Source organism: Triturus cristatus, chromosome 2_2 (genome assembly GCF_964204655.1).
Source record: "Triturus cristatus chromosome 2_2, aTriCri1.1, whole genome shotgun sequence".
Lineage (NCBI taxonomy): Eukaryota > Metazoa > Chordata > Amphibia > Caudata > Salamandridae > Triturus > Triturus cristatus.
This window is the reverse complement of record NC_140582.1, coordinates 178002404-178017330: the sequence shown is the minus strand read 5'-3', so window position 1 is coordinate 178017330 and position 14927 is coordinate 178002404. Positions and strand designations below refer to the sequence as shown.

At 44.6% G+C, this 14927-nt stretch overlaps 1 protein-coding gene across 1 annotated transcript in view; it reads right to left on the bottom strand.

Moving 5' to 3' along the window:
* LOC146861993 (melanopsin-like) overlaps positions 1–14927 on the bottom strand; it is a 1224863-nt gene that overhangs the window by 233699 nt on the left and 976237 nt on the right. The window contains exon 8 of the mRNA XM_085641148.1: positions 2121–2295. Within this exon, the coding sequence (XP_085497274.1) occupies positions 2121–2295 (175 nt within the window). The remainder of the gene's footprint in view (positions 1–2120; positions 2296–14927) is intronic.

Here is a 14927-nt window from a genome sequence, read left to right as displayed (position 1 = left end):
TCGCCCCAGTGATATGATTGACTCTGGGATCCCAACAACATTTGTTTGGCCTTGTCCATTAACATGCTTTGGTATTGCTGTTGAACGAGAGTTAGATACCTGTGTAATATAGGGGTTTTGTGCTGGACACGTTACCTTTCTAGGGTCATAATTTGGTCTTCTAACTGTTTAAGTTCATGTGTCTTTCATTTCCGGGCTGAGGTGGTATAGCTTATGTCAACACCATGTAAGGTGGGCTTTAGGGCTTCCCATAGTACCGTCAGCGAGGACACGGTACACTCATTATGAGGAAGATAATCTGCCACCGCATTATTAATATGTTCCTTATACTTCTGGTTGTGCAGGTGCCATGTGGTCATTCTCCACCGGAATGGGCGTCTGTGTATGCCAGTTGAAACTGTTAATGTGATTGGGGAGTTGTCAGATAACCCGCGGGGGGAATAGAAGCCTCAGCTACTCTCTGAGCATGAGCCCCGGACATGAATAAATAGTCATCGGGAGGATGTTTTGTGAACTGAGCATTGGTATGTAAAGCCTTTGTCGTGAGGGTGGGACATTCTCCAGGTGTCAGCCCAGCCGAGCGTGTTTACAAGGGCTAGTAGTTTAGATTCCCTAGGGTTCACGCAATCACCCTGGGGATGTCCCCTATCAATGAGTGCATACATGACATAATTCCAGTCGCCACCCATGATTGTGAGACATTCGGGCAGGAGAGCCCAAACATCCATAAATCTGTCAATAAACATTTTGGATAATGGGGTAGGAGCATATATACTACCCACCACCATGTGCTCTCCATTGAGGGAACCCTGCACTATGATATATCTCCCATGGGCGTCTGTCCAGTGAGCTATATGTGTGAATGATATTCAATGATTAAATAAAAAGGCCACGCCCCTGGAACCTCAAGTAAACCCCACATGATACACACGGTCGTATCCATAGCGAGCTAAACATGATGTTTTAGTGCCCATGAGGTGTGTTTCCTGTAACAAGACAATGTCTATTCTGGATCTTTTTGCCTGACGGAGTAACGCCCCTCGCTTAATCTTGTCGAGTACCCCTCTAACATTCCAACTCATAGTATGTAGTTGACCACGTCGGGTCTCAGCCACCGACGTCAACATCATCATGTACTAGAAGACGTGTTGTGTAGGTTTGCACAGATGTGTTTCTATCTAATATGACATGCTCTAGGCATTGCATACGGAAAACAGACCAGAAAACAACCCCCCTAACCCACCCTCAGCCCCCACCACAATACCTCATGAAACTTGAAGCATCTGTCTTGGATGGGAGACCCAGATTGCCCCAATGGGGGACCAGCAGGTGCGTTCCTCTAATGGATCCCTAAACACCCAATGGCCATAATTGCAACTGTTCAATAATACGGGGGTGTGCGTTAAGACAAGCCAGCCCAAAACTAGTCCTTAGGTGGCTCATAAATCAAATTATCCACATCCTAGCGCACTATTTTTACTTAAGGATATACTTATATAGTCATTTCTGTTGTGTCGAAGAACTCCTGGCAGAGGCGTCATTTTGGTCACGCTCTTGTGCCTTAGGCCGCGCGGGGGGCGCTGGGGGTGCATGTGGAAAACACTGCAGCTGCTTTTGTTACAGGGGGCTGATAAAACCGCCCCCCTGGTAACAAAAATGCCCCTATCCCATGGGGTCCAATACCGGCCCACACTCTGTCCGGTCACCAGGGAAACGCACAGTGCCCGATATGGCCAGTCCTGCCCTGGGCTCCTCACTGCATCATTGTTTTGTAAAAGAGGCCCAAGATGTGTGATTTCAAGGGGGCTTCTGTTTTCCTTTCATCGTCTTTCCTGTCTGCGCATGGCATGTTTGTTGTCAGTGTGGGTTTCAAATGACAAAGGTGCTGAAGGACTCAGCTTGCATCCGATGATTAGGACTAGATGAAGGTCAAGTAAATGTTATATCTAAAAACCGTGGAATCTTAAGAGGGTGTGTACTTTCATTTTTATTCACCACTCTGCATTGGAGGGAAGACCATTTTCACAAGCTGCACATAAAACTAACTGAAGCCTAGAAATCCCTCCAAGCTGCTATGCAGTACTTAACCATTCAACTGGGAGTTTGCAGATCATACTCACTGTTTCTCTTGTGGATACTGATGAAATGCAATGGCTTTTAGTCCTTGAGGCTAACGAAAGACGACTGGAGATGGAACCCCGGACTGAAGAATCCGCATTTGAACATGACAAATAGTCTTTCTTTGATATTCTGATCAGAAATCGGAGGCAGGGTACAGCATCATGAATTGTTTTCCTGAGTAGGAGAGAGAATATTCTTAGTGAATCCTGAGGGAAAATAAACGTGCAAACACTATGGTATAATAAAAGCGGACTATTATTTTGTCTCTTTGCTCAGTCACTCTTTAGTTAGCTTTATGCATCCCACAGAGAGTAAATCATAAAGAACACCACATTTCAGGGTTGTGGGTTTTCGAGCTAGTATTCAAACTCAAAATGGAATGCAGTATTCATTATCTAAGATTATCAAATATTTGTGCCTATGGGTGGCACTTTTGCACTACAGGGTGTGGGTAGTGATAATGGTGTGAACACCCACAAAGTCCTATGTTTTAGAGTATTCACAAACATTTGTGTTGCCATTTCCACACAAAGGTATTGTTAATTAGCACTTGCATAACACATAGTCTGCCATTAGAACCACTTTGCAGTCTATCCCAGTAGTGGCAGGAGTTTCAAAGTGCTTCTCTTGCAGAGGAGAGTCATAATTGGTTTTGGGTAGTTGGTGGTTGTCTGCACATCCACCACGTCAGTCAATGCAACATCCCATTCCCATCAATTGCGGGGGGATAGGAGAAGGATTATTTTCATAACTATAATTGTTTTCTACATGAAAAAGAAAATAAAGTGATTGAGAAATTTCAAAGAAATCCTCACCTTGTTCCAGTGGATTTTTTGCAATGCGTACAATCCACCCAGTGTTGGAGCGAACTGGCATGTGCCACGGAAGCCATAAACATCGCTGGTTTTCCTGGCCTTTGCCTAGCGCCTTATGAACTGGTTACAAGCCGTGCATTTCTGCGCATTATCGAGTGTACTATTATGAGGATTTCCAAGGTTTTTATGAAAGCGGCCCAGCCCCTTTAAAAGAACATTATTGAACTCTGTATAAATGTGATGCTCTACATGGCAGCGCGTGCCTTAGTCAGTATGATTTTCTTCTGTGTTCCTGATGGACAAAAGATTGGTGCCTCAATGCCTTTCAGAAAGCAATTCACTGTGTAAATTGCTTACATTCATAACATGAACTTGCAGTATTTCCAGCACAAAGAAACCCAAATGCACTATAGAATGAGCGTATGTTCTAGTTTTTGAAAAGGAATGTTAAGTGCAGGTGCGGCTGGTGTCAGGGAAGAGTGGTGAGGCGGGGAAAGGGACAGGGACGTGGGGGTGAATGGACGAAAATTAAAAAAAACAATAAAAAAGAACTTACCTACCGCCTGCCATATCGTGCTCTTCTGGCCCTCTCCACCCCAGGCACATGCTCCCAGACTCCCCTGCAACCAATCCAGACCCTGCTCTCATGCTGCAGGCAGCATTACAGCTGCATCAGGATAGGCCTCAGCACCCTCAATTTGCACTCCCAGAGACACTGGGAGCCTTTGCCTATTATCTCCTAACCCGGCAACACAGTTCGGGTGTGGACAGCTCAGGGTCCATGTCAGTTTGACTGTTCTGAGATGGCCGGCCAAACCAACATGCGCACTAACAACAGTGGCCACCACTCCTCCTCATCACTGTTACCCCGATGGCTGCCCCCTCAAAGGCTTGGCCCGGGAAAGAAATGTAAAATAATAATAAGCACGTTTAGTTTTTCACGTTTTTATGCTGCTTGCAGGGGGAGGGTGTGACACTCCTCCGCCATAGCGGAGGAGCAGCCGCTGGTTAAGGTTTATTTGCTAGCAGTTAAAAAAACACACAGTTATTCATGCATTTATGAGAAAGCGGATATTGTGCTTCGAATGGCAATGAAAAACAGTACACAATGCAAGCTAAGGTGAATTAGTATTTTAAACTTTTTCGCCTACATTACTCATCGCATTATGATTTGGCTATAAAAGATGTGATTCTATAACAAAAGTGGAGTATAAATGACAGAATTACTCATCGAATGATAAAAACGTAGCTTTCGAAGGAGAATAGATATCTGCAGTGGTTGCTGTTCTCCAATAAAACTGGTGGGGCGACTATTTGGGGCACTGACAAAAAAACAGATCTCTCAGTCGTGGTCTGGTTTAAACAATGTTTATAACAAGCTATGGTTGAGAGCTCTGGAGTTGATGCTGAAGGCACTGCGAGTTTCACACAGTGCCTATCAGTGAGTTAAATTTACTCTAAATAAAAACATTAAATTTTACGTACCTACTGCCTCGTTTTCGATTATCCTCTCCATCTGGTCATCAATCCATGACTCCAGCACAAGCTCCCAGAGCCTCAGCCCACTCCCCTCTACCAATCCAGACGCTGTTCTTATGCTGCTCAGGTAGCAAAAGAGCAGCACCAGGATTGGCTGGAGTGGGATGGCTCGACACTCTTTCAGGCACTGGTGGTCTGTGTCTGCTCTCCACACACCTGTTTTAGCCAGCTGGGTGGAAAGGTTTAAAGTGCGCATGCCAGGCTGGCCATTGCAAGACAACTGGCCAAAGTGACATGCGCACTCTAAAATGGAGTGAGTACCACTACCCTGCTGCCATTCAGCAGCAGTGGCCCCACTTTACCCTCAAGCATTTGCTCAGCCTGAGAGCAGTGAAAAATTAAATGGTTATAAATGTATTTTATTACCATTTCATTTTTCACCTTTGCTGATCTTGCAGCAGGGGGAGATGCTCCTCTGTCCCAATGGCGGGGCCGTGGCTGAGTATCTGGTGTGTGCAAGTGGGGATCCTTTTAGGTTTGCTACAGCCTGCTGTTGTAGCTGTTTGAAGAGCTCATGTCATCAATTCGTCAATAAATTACAATAAGAAATTAAGAAAGCAGAGAGAAAATATCAGTCATCGACTTTCAAATGTTTTCCATCCTTTGATTTTGCTTTGGTGGGGTATTCGCTAAGGCCTCGGCACTCTGGGTTCCTGTTAGGTTTTTGTCATGGGGCATTAAGTATGCATTTATTAGCAGATGCAACTTATTGAGTCATTGGGTTCTCTCTGATGTATTTACTTTATTGACTCAGCAATATTTTATTTTTGTTTAGGAAGTTCTTGCTGTTTGCATACCACAGTCTGTCATAAAGGCATGCCATTCTATACTCACCCTTGCATGTTTACTTGTTTTACTTTGCGGTCATGAGAAGGCATTGTTAAATTTACAACTTCTTTGTTTACAAAGAAAACACAAGCAGGATGCCATTCAGTACTTACCTGTGCATGTTCAATTGTTTGACTTTGCAGTTATGATAACATGATGTTGAATTTACAGCTTTAATTTTTACAAAGTGAAGAGATGCACACACATTGGTCTTTGGACATACTAGCCCTTTGTCAAAGGTATATACGATGCAATATTTTGCGTTATATGCCATTTAAGTTCACAACATGCAAGATACAGCTTAGTTTTGCTAATGAAGTCTGCTCAGCAAAAGAGCTTGTCAGAAAATATGTTATTAGTTTTTAAAGGGTCTATCCTTGCCAACTTAATCCACACACTGTGGTTATGTCTCAACACAGTTCAAAGAGAATCTTTGCTCAACCACTGGTAGCCGTGGCACAAGCAGTAGCCAGTTCACCAGAGAAATGTTTTTAATTTCAAGCACTACCAGCAACTTTAGAACCAAGAAAATGACACAATAACATTTCCAAATCAATTAAGAACAGAAAAAAAACTGGAAACAATCTAAACCGGATATGTGGGTCCTGAGATATAAATATAAAAAATGTGAGGCAAAAAGACCAGAAAATGTAAAGAGGCAGCTTGCGTTGACTGAGACCTAGACTCACTTACAGGCTGACCACAATGAGACAGAAGTCAGTTATATAATGTGTGTTGCACCAGTCAAAGATTTTACCTTGACTCTTGTCCTATTTTTTTGGGGCACAAAGTCTTCAATGGGGCAAGGTTCAAAACTGAGCCAAGTGTACCTCAAAGTTGCATGTGCCATTAACAAACTCCTGCTAAGCCCATTGGTTTTGGCACCAAAAGCTCTGAGATGGACTAACCTGGATTCTTTACCCACCAGGTCATTTCACTACTTTGTTAGATGTGCTGCCTCACACAAGTCAATGGGGTTATGGGGTTAACTTAAAACAACCTGCCAAGCCACAAATTCCACTTTTATTACACATAGGGCACCCCCAAGGTAGGCCCTAGGTAGTCCTATGGGCAGGGTGCTGTTAAAGTAAAAGGTAGGACATGTGCCTTTATTGTGTAACATGTCCTGGTAGTGGCATACAGTCTAATTTGTTTCTCAGTACTGTGAGGCCTACTCATAGGTTAGCTTTGGAAATTCTCTTATATATACTTAAGTGGTAATTCCTGATCTGAAAGCAGTAGCGTTGTCTTGTTTGGCATGTTTGAAATAGTGGTGCCAAATCCTGCTTACTGGTGTAGTTGGATTTTACATTACTATTTTAGAAATGCCACTTTTAGAAAGTGGGCATTTCTTTGTGCTACAACTCTGTGTGATTTCCAGCCTGCCTCCAATCCACATCTGGGCATCATTGAGAGCTACACTTTGTGCATACTTTCGAGACGGCCATCCCACAGGAAGGATTGGGTGGGACACTGCATACTGATAGTGTTCCTGGGCTGGGAGAGAAGGAGGCGGGTACACTTACATTTGTATAGGCTGTGTCCTTCCCTCACACAAAGGGCTGATTTATCCCCTACAGATACCTGGAGATAGGGCTGGGTTGAAATGGACTGTTGTGCACTTCTAAAGGTTTTGTTAAGTCACCCCCTACATCAAAAACATTTTGGAGTATAAGTACAGGGAATTGGACCCCATGTTGTTAGAGAACTTTGGGAACTGGGACTGAACCTCCGTCAAAAGTAGTGCTGCACTACTCAAAAGACTCATCTCAACTGCTCTTCTGCTGTTGCCCTGCTACCAGCTGTTCCCTGATTTTGGTTTCACTAGGCACTGCTGGGCTGCCTGAGGGAACCGCCATATAGCCTACTTGCTTCACTGTGCTGCCTGCTTGGATGCTGGTCCCTGCTTGTGCACCCTGGTGCTCTCTGGGGCTGGTTGGCTTGCCTTTCTCCCTGCTCTTGTGGGAGGTTTTCAAATATTCACCAGGAGTCTGCCAACCACACTGGGAACCAGATGTGGGACTTGTGAGTCTGGCTGTCAACAATCTATTCATAGCACGAGGTGACCGTGCTGCCCAGTTCAAAATCGCTAGGTAAGCGCTCTACGCAGTTTAAGGAGGGCATGGGGAGCTCTCTGCCCAGTTTCAAGGAGCACATAGTGAGTACTTTATTCTCACCCCAGGGATGAAGGACTACTAGGGTGAGACCCTGCTCTTGGCATTGCCGAGAAACATGTGTTTTGTGGTTTGTGGGCCACTAAAAAACACACAGTAAGTGTTGTTTGTTGTTGTCACTCGGGCTATCAGTGACCCGCTGGTGACTGCGGATGATGTGCCCGGCCTGGGATAGAATCCCCTGCTAGTGCGGCAGTTTCATGTTGTTTTAGTCTATGATTCAAGTATAATACACACTATATTTTTATATAATCTTGTGTGGGGTCTATTTTGTGGTGTGTCCATTGTGTTACTGTGGGAGTGTGTTGCACAAATGCGTTACAGATTGCCTCTGATGATAAGCCTGCCTGCTCTGCGCCACGCTACCAGAGGGTGAGCATAGGTTCTCCTTGGTGTGTAATTGAGTTATCCTGACTAGAGTGGAGGGATTTGCCTGGCTGGGGTGCCTACCTTAGCCAACCAGAAACTCAATATATAAAAATAATGGTTCATGTTGTGTGAAGTTTAATGTAATTTTCTTTTCCTATAATTTACTATACAAGGGCTTTTGTCTGGTTGGATGGTGCTCTGCAACCAAGCTATCTTCCTTCAGTTGTTTCCTTGCTCACGCCAATTGTTGCTCTTAACTCTTCACTCTTGGCGAATTGCATTTTTGGAATCATGATTCTCTTTCTTTGTTCCTTTGAAGCCTTCAGCCAGCTAGGCGTTTTTTACGCTTTTTATTTCCTGAGAAAGTGAAGGTTTTTGAGGACACCAGCCTACCACATATTCTAGTCTATGGTGACATCATGGCATCAGGAAATGGTCAACTTTATCTCAGACAGCAGAAGACCCAGATACAGATTGCAGGTAAACATCCTGACCAGAACAAACTACTTAGCTCATAGTGAATATATATAAAAGCAAGATTTATATCTTTAATACTTTATCTATATGCAGACTCATTGAACTCTTGTTATAAAAATTGAGGAAAACAAAATAGTTCTGTGTGGAATGTTTGAGTAAACATTAGCCACTGGTAATAACTTGCACTGCATTCTAATCTATTGTGTTTTTTACCCACCATGCCACCTGAGAAAGGATCCAGCCATATACAACTCAGATTTGGTCTGTGTCCAAGATGAACATTACACCTCAAAATGCCATGCTTGGTTACTTCTGAGCATCAACATACCCTACCCTGGAACAGTTTCGGCCTATTAGGGTCTTTTCAGTAGGGAGCAGCTTGGTTGCAGTGCATAATAAGCACAGGAGCCATGTCTGGGCATATCCTTCACACTTGAGGAAAACAAAAAAGTGATGGATGAGACTTGAATTGATCTCAGCCACTGTTAACTACATAGGGCTGTATTCAAGTCCATAATTTTGTTTGCCCTTCATGTCACCTAAGACACAAACCAATTGTACGCAAATCAGCATTGGCCCAAACAAGCATACAGCAAAGGTCTCTGTTCCCGTTGCTCTAGTGGTTCTTCAATAAAATTGCCCTTTTGTCTGTCGTGTTTTTGGGACCACAGGAGGCTAGATGCTCTAACATTTGAGAAGCACTTCCAATCCTTAGTTGCAAAGGGAAAGATTAAGATAGAAGGTTCTTCCTCTTCTGCTGTTCTCCAAGTCCAATTGTGTTCTCTGGCTGTGAAAGTGTTATTTTTGGAGAACACTGGCTAGTAATTGGTGATGGCACATTGGCCTATTCTAAAAAGCCCTAGGCCTCCATGCATCTTTCTGTTGTAGCACTTCTTTCAACTTCACTGAAAACAGCCTCAAAAACACATTCTGGAGTTCATGAAAGATGACAATACCTCAGGGCCCCTATGTGAGCCTTCTACAGTCCTGCCAGTAGCTGGCATGTTGAAAACAAAACCTTCTCTTTCCCATCAGCAAGAAAGCTACTCTTTCTGTGCCAAAGACATTTCCTGTGGTGTCTGAAGCTATATTGACCATGGAGAAAACCTATCTTAAAGGCAAGCTTACGCAGACCCCTGTTTAGTGTAAATGCACAATTGGGCTCCCTCACTGGTTCATGCAAGACGTCTGTGTGTTTCTCTATCCTCACATTGTTAGATAACTATGGGTGGATGTTCCTGTAACAAACCAATGTATTCAGGCCATCTGATCACATATATCCTTTGTACTCTTGTGGAAGCCTCTATAATTGTATGGCAGAGCAGGGGGATGAAATTCTTTTCACATTGGAGTGGTGGGAGATTGGGTAATTGCAGAACCAGTTTTAGGGCTAGGAAGTCTTAAGATGGAGAAGAACATCGGGACCTATTTACGAGGTGGATTGTGTTGCTCGTGCACCAGGCGACCTGGTACAAGAAAGACGCAAACCTTAATTCAGATTTATGAAGCCACGCAAGGCCACTTGGTGCAAATCACTGCATTGCCTTACTCTGCCCTGGGAAGGCATTACATGGACTTTGCATGCGTGTAACCACGTAAATCCCATGTTTTTTTATACATTCCAGAATTTACCAGAACTGGCAAACCTGAGATTGAACCAAAAAGATATGCCTTCCCAGGAGAGGTGTAATAAGGAGAAATATCTTTATTTCTCCTCGTTAATTCCATGAAGCACACATAGATAGAGTAATATGCCACTCAGGATTGAGTTCTGCAGGAAGGTGCCCTTTTCTGCACAAAATACATCCTGGTTGCAACACAGGCACCCTTGCACAATGGTGCAAGGGTGCCTGCATTGGCAGTAGGCTGCCAAAAGGGCACCTGCATAAAAGAAAAAACAGGAATGCATTGCATTGTCTTACATATGGCGCATTCCTGCACTAGCCCTATCACATAGTACATCGCAGCAAGGTGACTTCCTGCACTGCGTGACTAGTACATAAATCTGCCTCATCGTCTTTGGATCAAGTTTATCAAAATTCCATGTTCAGCATTAATTAGATTTTTGATAAATATTAGATTGCCAGGTACATTATTTCTATAGCACTTCCTCAAGTCAGCTTTAAAAAGGATTACATTTAAAACAGAAACAGGTCAATTGGAAGTTACCCTAAGATAGAAAGGAGGAAACCAATGCCAGTGCTTTTCTAGAGATGCCAAAAGAATTAAGTTTTAAGCAGGATTTTGTGGTCTACCGTTTCATGGGCCGCCAACAGGTCAAGCAGGACAAGAGCCTCAGCACCCCCTACATCCAATACTGTTCTTATTTCATCGGTGGCCTTTATTAGCACTGTTTCGGTGATATGCTCTGCCCTGAATCCAAATTGCGCCTCATCTAGCAAGTTATGTTCCTGTGAATATGATGTAAGCTGGTTGTTCATAACCTTTTCAGCCAGTTTGGCTGGAACTGGAAGGCGTGAGATGGGCTTATAGTTGCCTGGGTTCAGTGCATCCAGATTGTTTTTTTCCAAAAGGGGTAAAACCGAAGCTCTCTCCCACTTAGAGGGAAAGACACCTTCTGTGAACATAGAGTTGAAAATGGAGGTTAGGCTAATTCCAAGGATCTCCAGAGCTTTGTTTGAATATCATAGGAGGGAGTGGATTGTAGGGTGACCCTGATCTTATTTTGGAAATAAGAGTGGTTGTCTCGTCAAGTGCAGCTACCTTGTCGGCATTAGGGTCATGATTTCAGTGGTGCAGCAGTACATTGACACCTGGGGCCTAAAGCTCTGGCAACCCCTCTCAGCACCAAATATTGCAAGATTTTACTACTAAACAAGCGGTCACCACAGCAGTTACCTTACAGGCAATAGAGTCATAATGTATATGGTGCATCAGGTGCAGTGGCAACAAGGCTCAAGTTGACACAACTCTTTTAAATTCCAAATATTGCTATATTTTACTACTAAACAGGCAGTCACAAATGCAGTTATCATCCGGGAACTAGGGGCATCATTTGAATGGTGCTGTAGGTGCAGTAGCACTGGGCCCAAAAGTTGTCAGTACTCACCTGAACACATAATATTGCTATTACATCAATCTATTCTATCATTTCCCTCTTTCATTTCATTTTTCAAAACGTTGCTGTTTCTTACCACACCATATCTCTCGTCACAGCACAATATATTGCCTTTTTGTACATAAACATGTCATAACACTTTAACGGACTTTATGTATTTATATTGCACAACTACTCAGCAAGGTACAACTTATAACAAAACAGCGTATTATTAATCACATAGACAAACCCAAAAGAATTAACCAATGCTTGTTTATTGTTGGCTCTCCTCCCTACTCTCTGTTTGTCCCACTCCTGAAACACAGCTCACTTCTCCTTACTTTTGACTGTGTAGGATGCATTCTCCCACTGCTGATGTCGTGAATCAACTTTATTTTTGTACTTCATTTCATACCTGCTGCCAAATGTTTCCTCCCTGCTCCACATTGCTTCTCTCTCTCTCTAGTCTTATTTCACACTTCAGTCTCTTCCCCATCCCATGTCACCATTCATTGATCCTGTCACTATTTTATGAGCCAGGACATATTTTAATTTTTTTCCTTGCAATGGTCGGTATTTTTAGTAGCGGTGGGCAGCATGAAGGCTGTGCTCAGCACTTCATGAAGGTAGAGAAGGAGCAGCAACGGTTCGGGATGATCAGTAAGGTGAGCTTAGGACTGATATTTTTTCCAGTAGAAGGGCTGTAGTTTATCCTTCCTATTTATCAAAAAAGGGGGACTCTAGGAGCTATTCAAAATGTCAGGTGACCCGTGCTCCCAAAGGTAAACTTATACCAAAAGGGAGTCACCGGTTCTCAGTAGAGAGAGAAAGAAGGGAAGTAAGAGGTACTCTCGTCGTGTGCTACTCTAATTGTGGGGGGCAGTATGTCCTCATCTTGATGCCCTCCCACACCCTGCAGGATGTCATGCTTCATCATTGGGCTTTTGCTCCTCATCGGGCCGGCGCTGCAATGCCCCACGGGTCCACCGAGGAGTCTCTTTTTCAGAGATCTTTTGATGAAGCCGTATGGGTGCATGGGTGTAAGTGGCAGTGAAGTCCTAGAAGGTGTATTAAAAAATGGCTGGAGGGAGAGTGATTCATTTTTATTAAGGGCATCCCTCTGTCATTATTAAAATAAAGTGTATGGTGTTGCTTTAAGGGGTATTTTGTCCCTTTGTAGCTGGGTAACTATATGTCCCTAGTGGGAAAATGTCCTGGTCAACATGTTTCGGGCTTTAGTAGTTTCAGGGGGAGATCCAGGGTGCTTCGCCGGGACGAGTAAAAAAGTAGTATCTACAGTGGCCCGAAACTTTCGGTGCCCCCGGTAGAACTTCCCTTAGTAGGCAGGGTAAGATCCCATGAGATCAGGGAGGGTCACTGGAGAGACCTTAGTAGGTAAGGTAAGATCCCATGAGATCAGTGAGGGTTCTCTTGGTGCATCTGGGCTGTGTCACTGTGTGCCCCTCGCTGTCTCCACCGGTAACACCGGCGGAGACAGCGAGAGGCCCACAGGTGAGAGGCACACAGGTGACACAGCCCAGATGCACCGAGAGAACCCTCTCAAGTGACCCTCACTGATCTCATGGGATTAGCATAGAACATGAGCACCCATCATACCCGGGGAGGACCCAGACCCATTCTCAGCATGACCTTCTCTAGGTATGACCTGTTTAGGGTGTCAAATGCCTTTTCCTGGTCAACTGACATCAATGTCATCTGCACCTCACCCGGTGGAGATGAAGCATGCAGGAGAATATAAAAGCGGCCCAGGTTCAGGGAAGTATTGTTCTATGGTATAAAGACACAAAGTGGATCAGTGTGTGCATATTGGGGAGCAGTTGTGTTGCCAGGATCTTGCTCAGGACCATAAAGTCCATGTTCAACATGAACAAAGGGCTATATGCTGTGACCGGCTCTCCCAAAATCTTCGTCTTAGGGAGGGGTACCACCATCGCGTATTTGGTGGACGTCAGCAACTCTCCGCTCTCCTGGGCAGTGGAGTAGTTAGCATCCAACTTTGGTCTTCTGTGTAAGGCATTGTTCCTCATGCAATGGCATGGATGGTGCATTTAATCTCCTGGGGTGTTTTGGTGTCCCCGAGCACGTTTGGCTCCTTCCCGGTGATCCTGTGCAGTCGCAAGGGGTGATGTAAGATGGCAATGCTCTCATTCTCCTGGCGAGCATCACACAATAGTCCCAGAAGGTGGTATTAATCTCTGACTGGGAAGCTCACCAGGGGGATCGGGGAACTCTGACTTTCGGACTGCACCAACAACACCAGTAACTGCCCTTCCCTCACTCTCATGGGTCCTGGCATTATAATCACTTTACCCATGGCATTGAAGTTTCTGTAAGAGGGCACTATATTGTTCTCTGGCCTCAGCCACTCACGGTCCCACACCCTGTTCAATGCCCATCTGGTTGTCCAGTTGTTGAATAGAGTCTGCCAGGCTGGTCATATCCCGTTCAAGGTCTCTCTTAATATCCACAGATGCACCCAGACAGTGCCTCTACACAACCACCTTGAAGGTTTCTCACTCTACAAGACAGTTCTACGCTGTTACTTGGTTGCACTCAAAATAGGCGGATATAGCCCAATATGTAGGGTCTTCCAGGGCATTGGGATTAAAGCATCACAGAGGAACTGCTGGTCTCCCCTACGGTAGCCGCATACACATCAATAAGGGGCTGTGGTCTGATAAAGGGATTCTGAGGTATTCCAAATGTTGGACAAGCAAACACAGTCTACTGGTACAAAGGAATCTGTCTAACTGGACATAAATGAGTAGAAGAAGTGGACAATGTTGCAACCTCCACGTATCTTCCAATTCCCATATCCCCATCCCTCCGGTAAGAGCCATCGCTAGCCTGTGAGCAGGGGCCCCTGGCAGGGGAGAAGTAGAGCGATCTAGGTCTACATTCCTGACAGAATTTGTCCCCATCTCAGAAGTACATTCCCCACTGTGAAAGTGCTCAGCTACAGAGATAGATATCGAAAAAAGCCAATTGATACTGTTTTCGTGTGTAGACGAGCCCAACTCCAATTGTTTACCATCCAGCCTTCCTTCAATCAGAACATATCTGTCCTCTCTGTCAATGACAAAGCTCACTGACTCAAAGGGGATCTCCGCCCTGATCCAGATCATCGGCACTCTAGCAAATGCTGCGTTCTCCATAGTGTATAATTGTCCTCGCCAGCACCTCTGAAGCTGCTCTGCCTCAACATTAGTAAGGTATGTCTTCTGGAGTAATGCGATATGGACACCAATGCACTTCAAAAACATGTGGACCTTGTGATGTTTAGCCACTGACCCCATACTTCGGATATTTCCCGTCATTACTTTAAACCCTTTATGGTAAATGCAAGCTTCTAGTGCCTCAGCCCCCTCATTTCGGGCTTTCTTCCCAAGGTAGACAACTCCCAGACATTTGGAAGTATAAGACTCAGACCCCAAAAATCCAACAAACAGAACCCCACTCCCCGACCCCAGAGCTGCCTTGCAACAGCTAGCAGCCCCAACAAAGGCATGGTAAATTATGGATTAA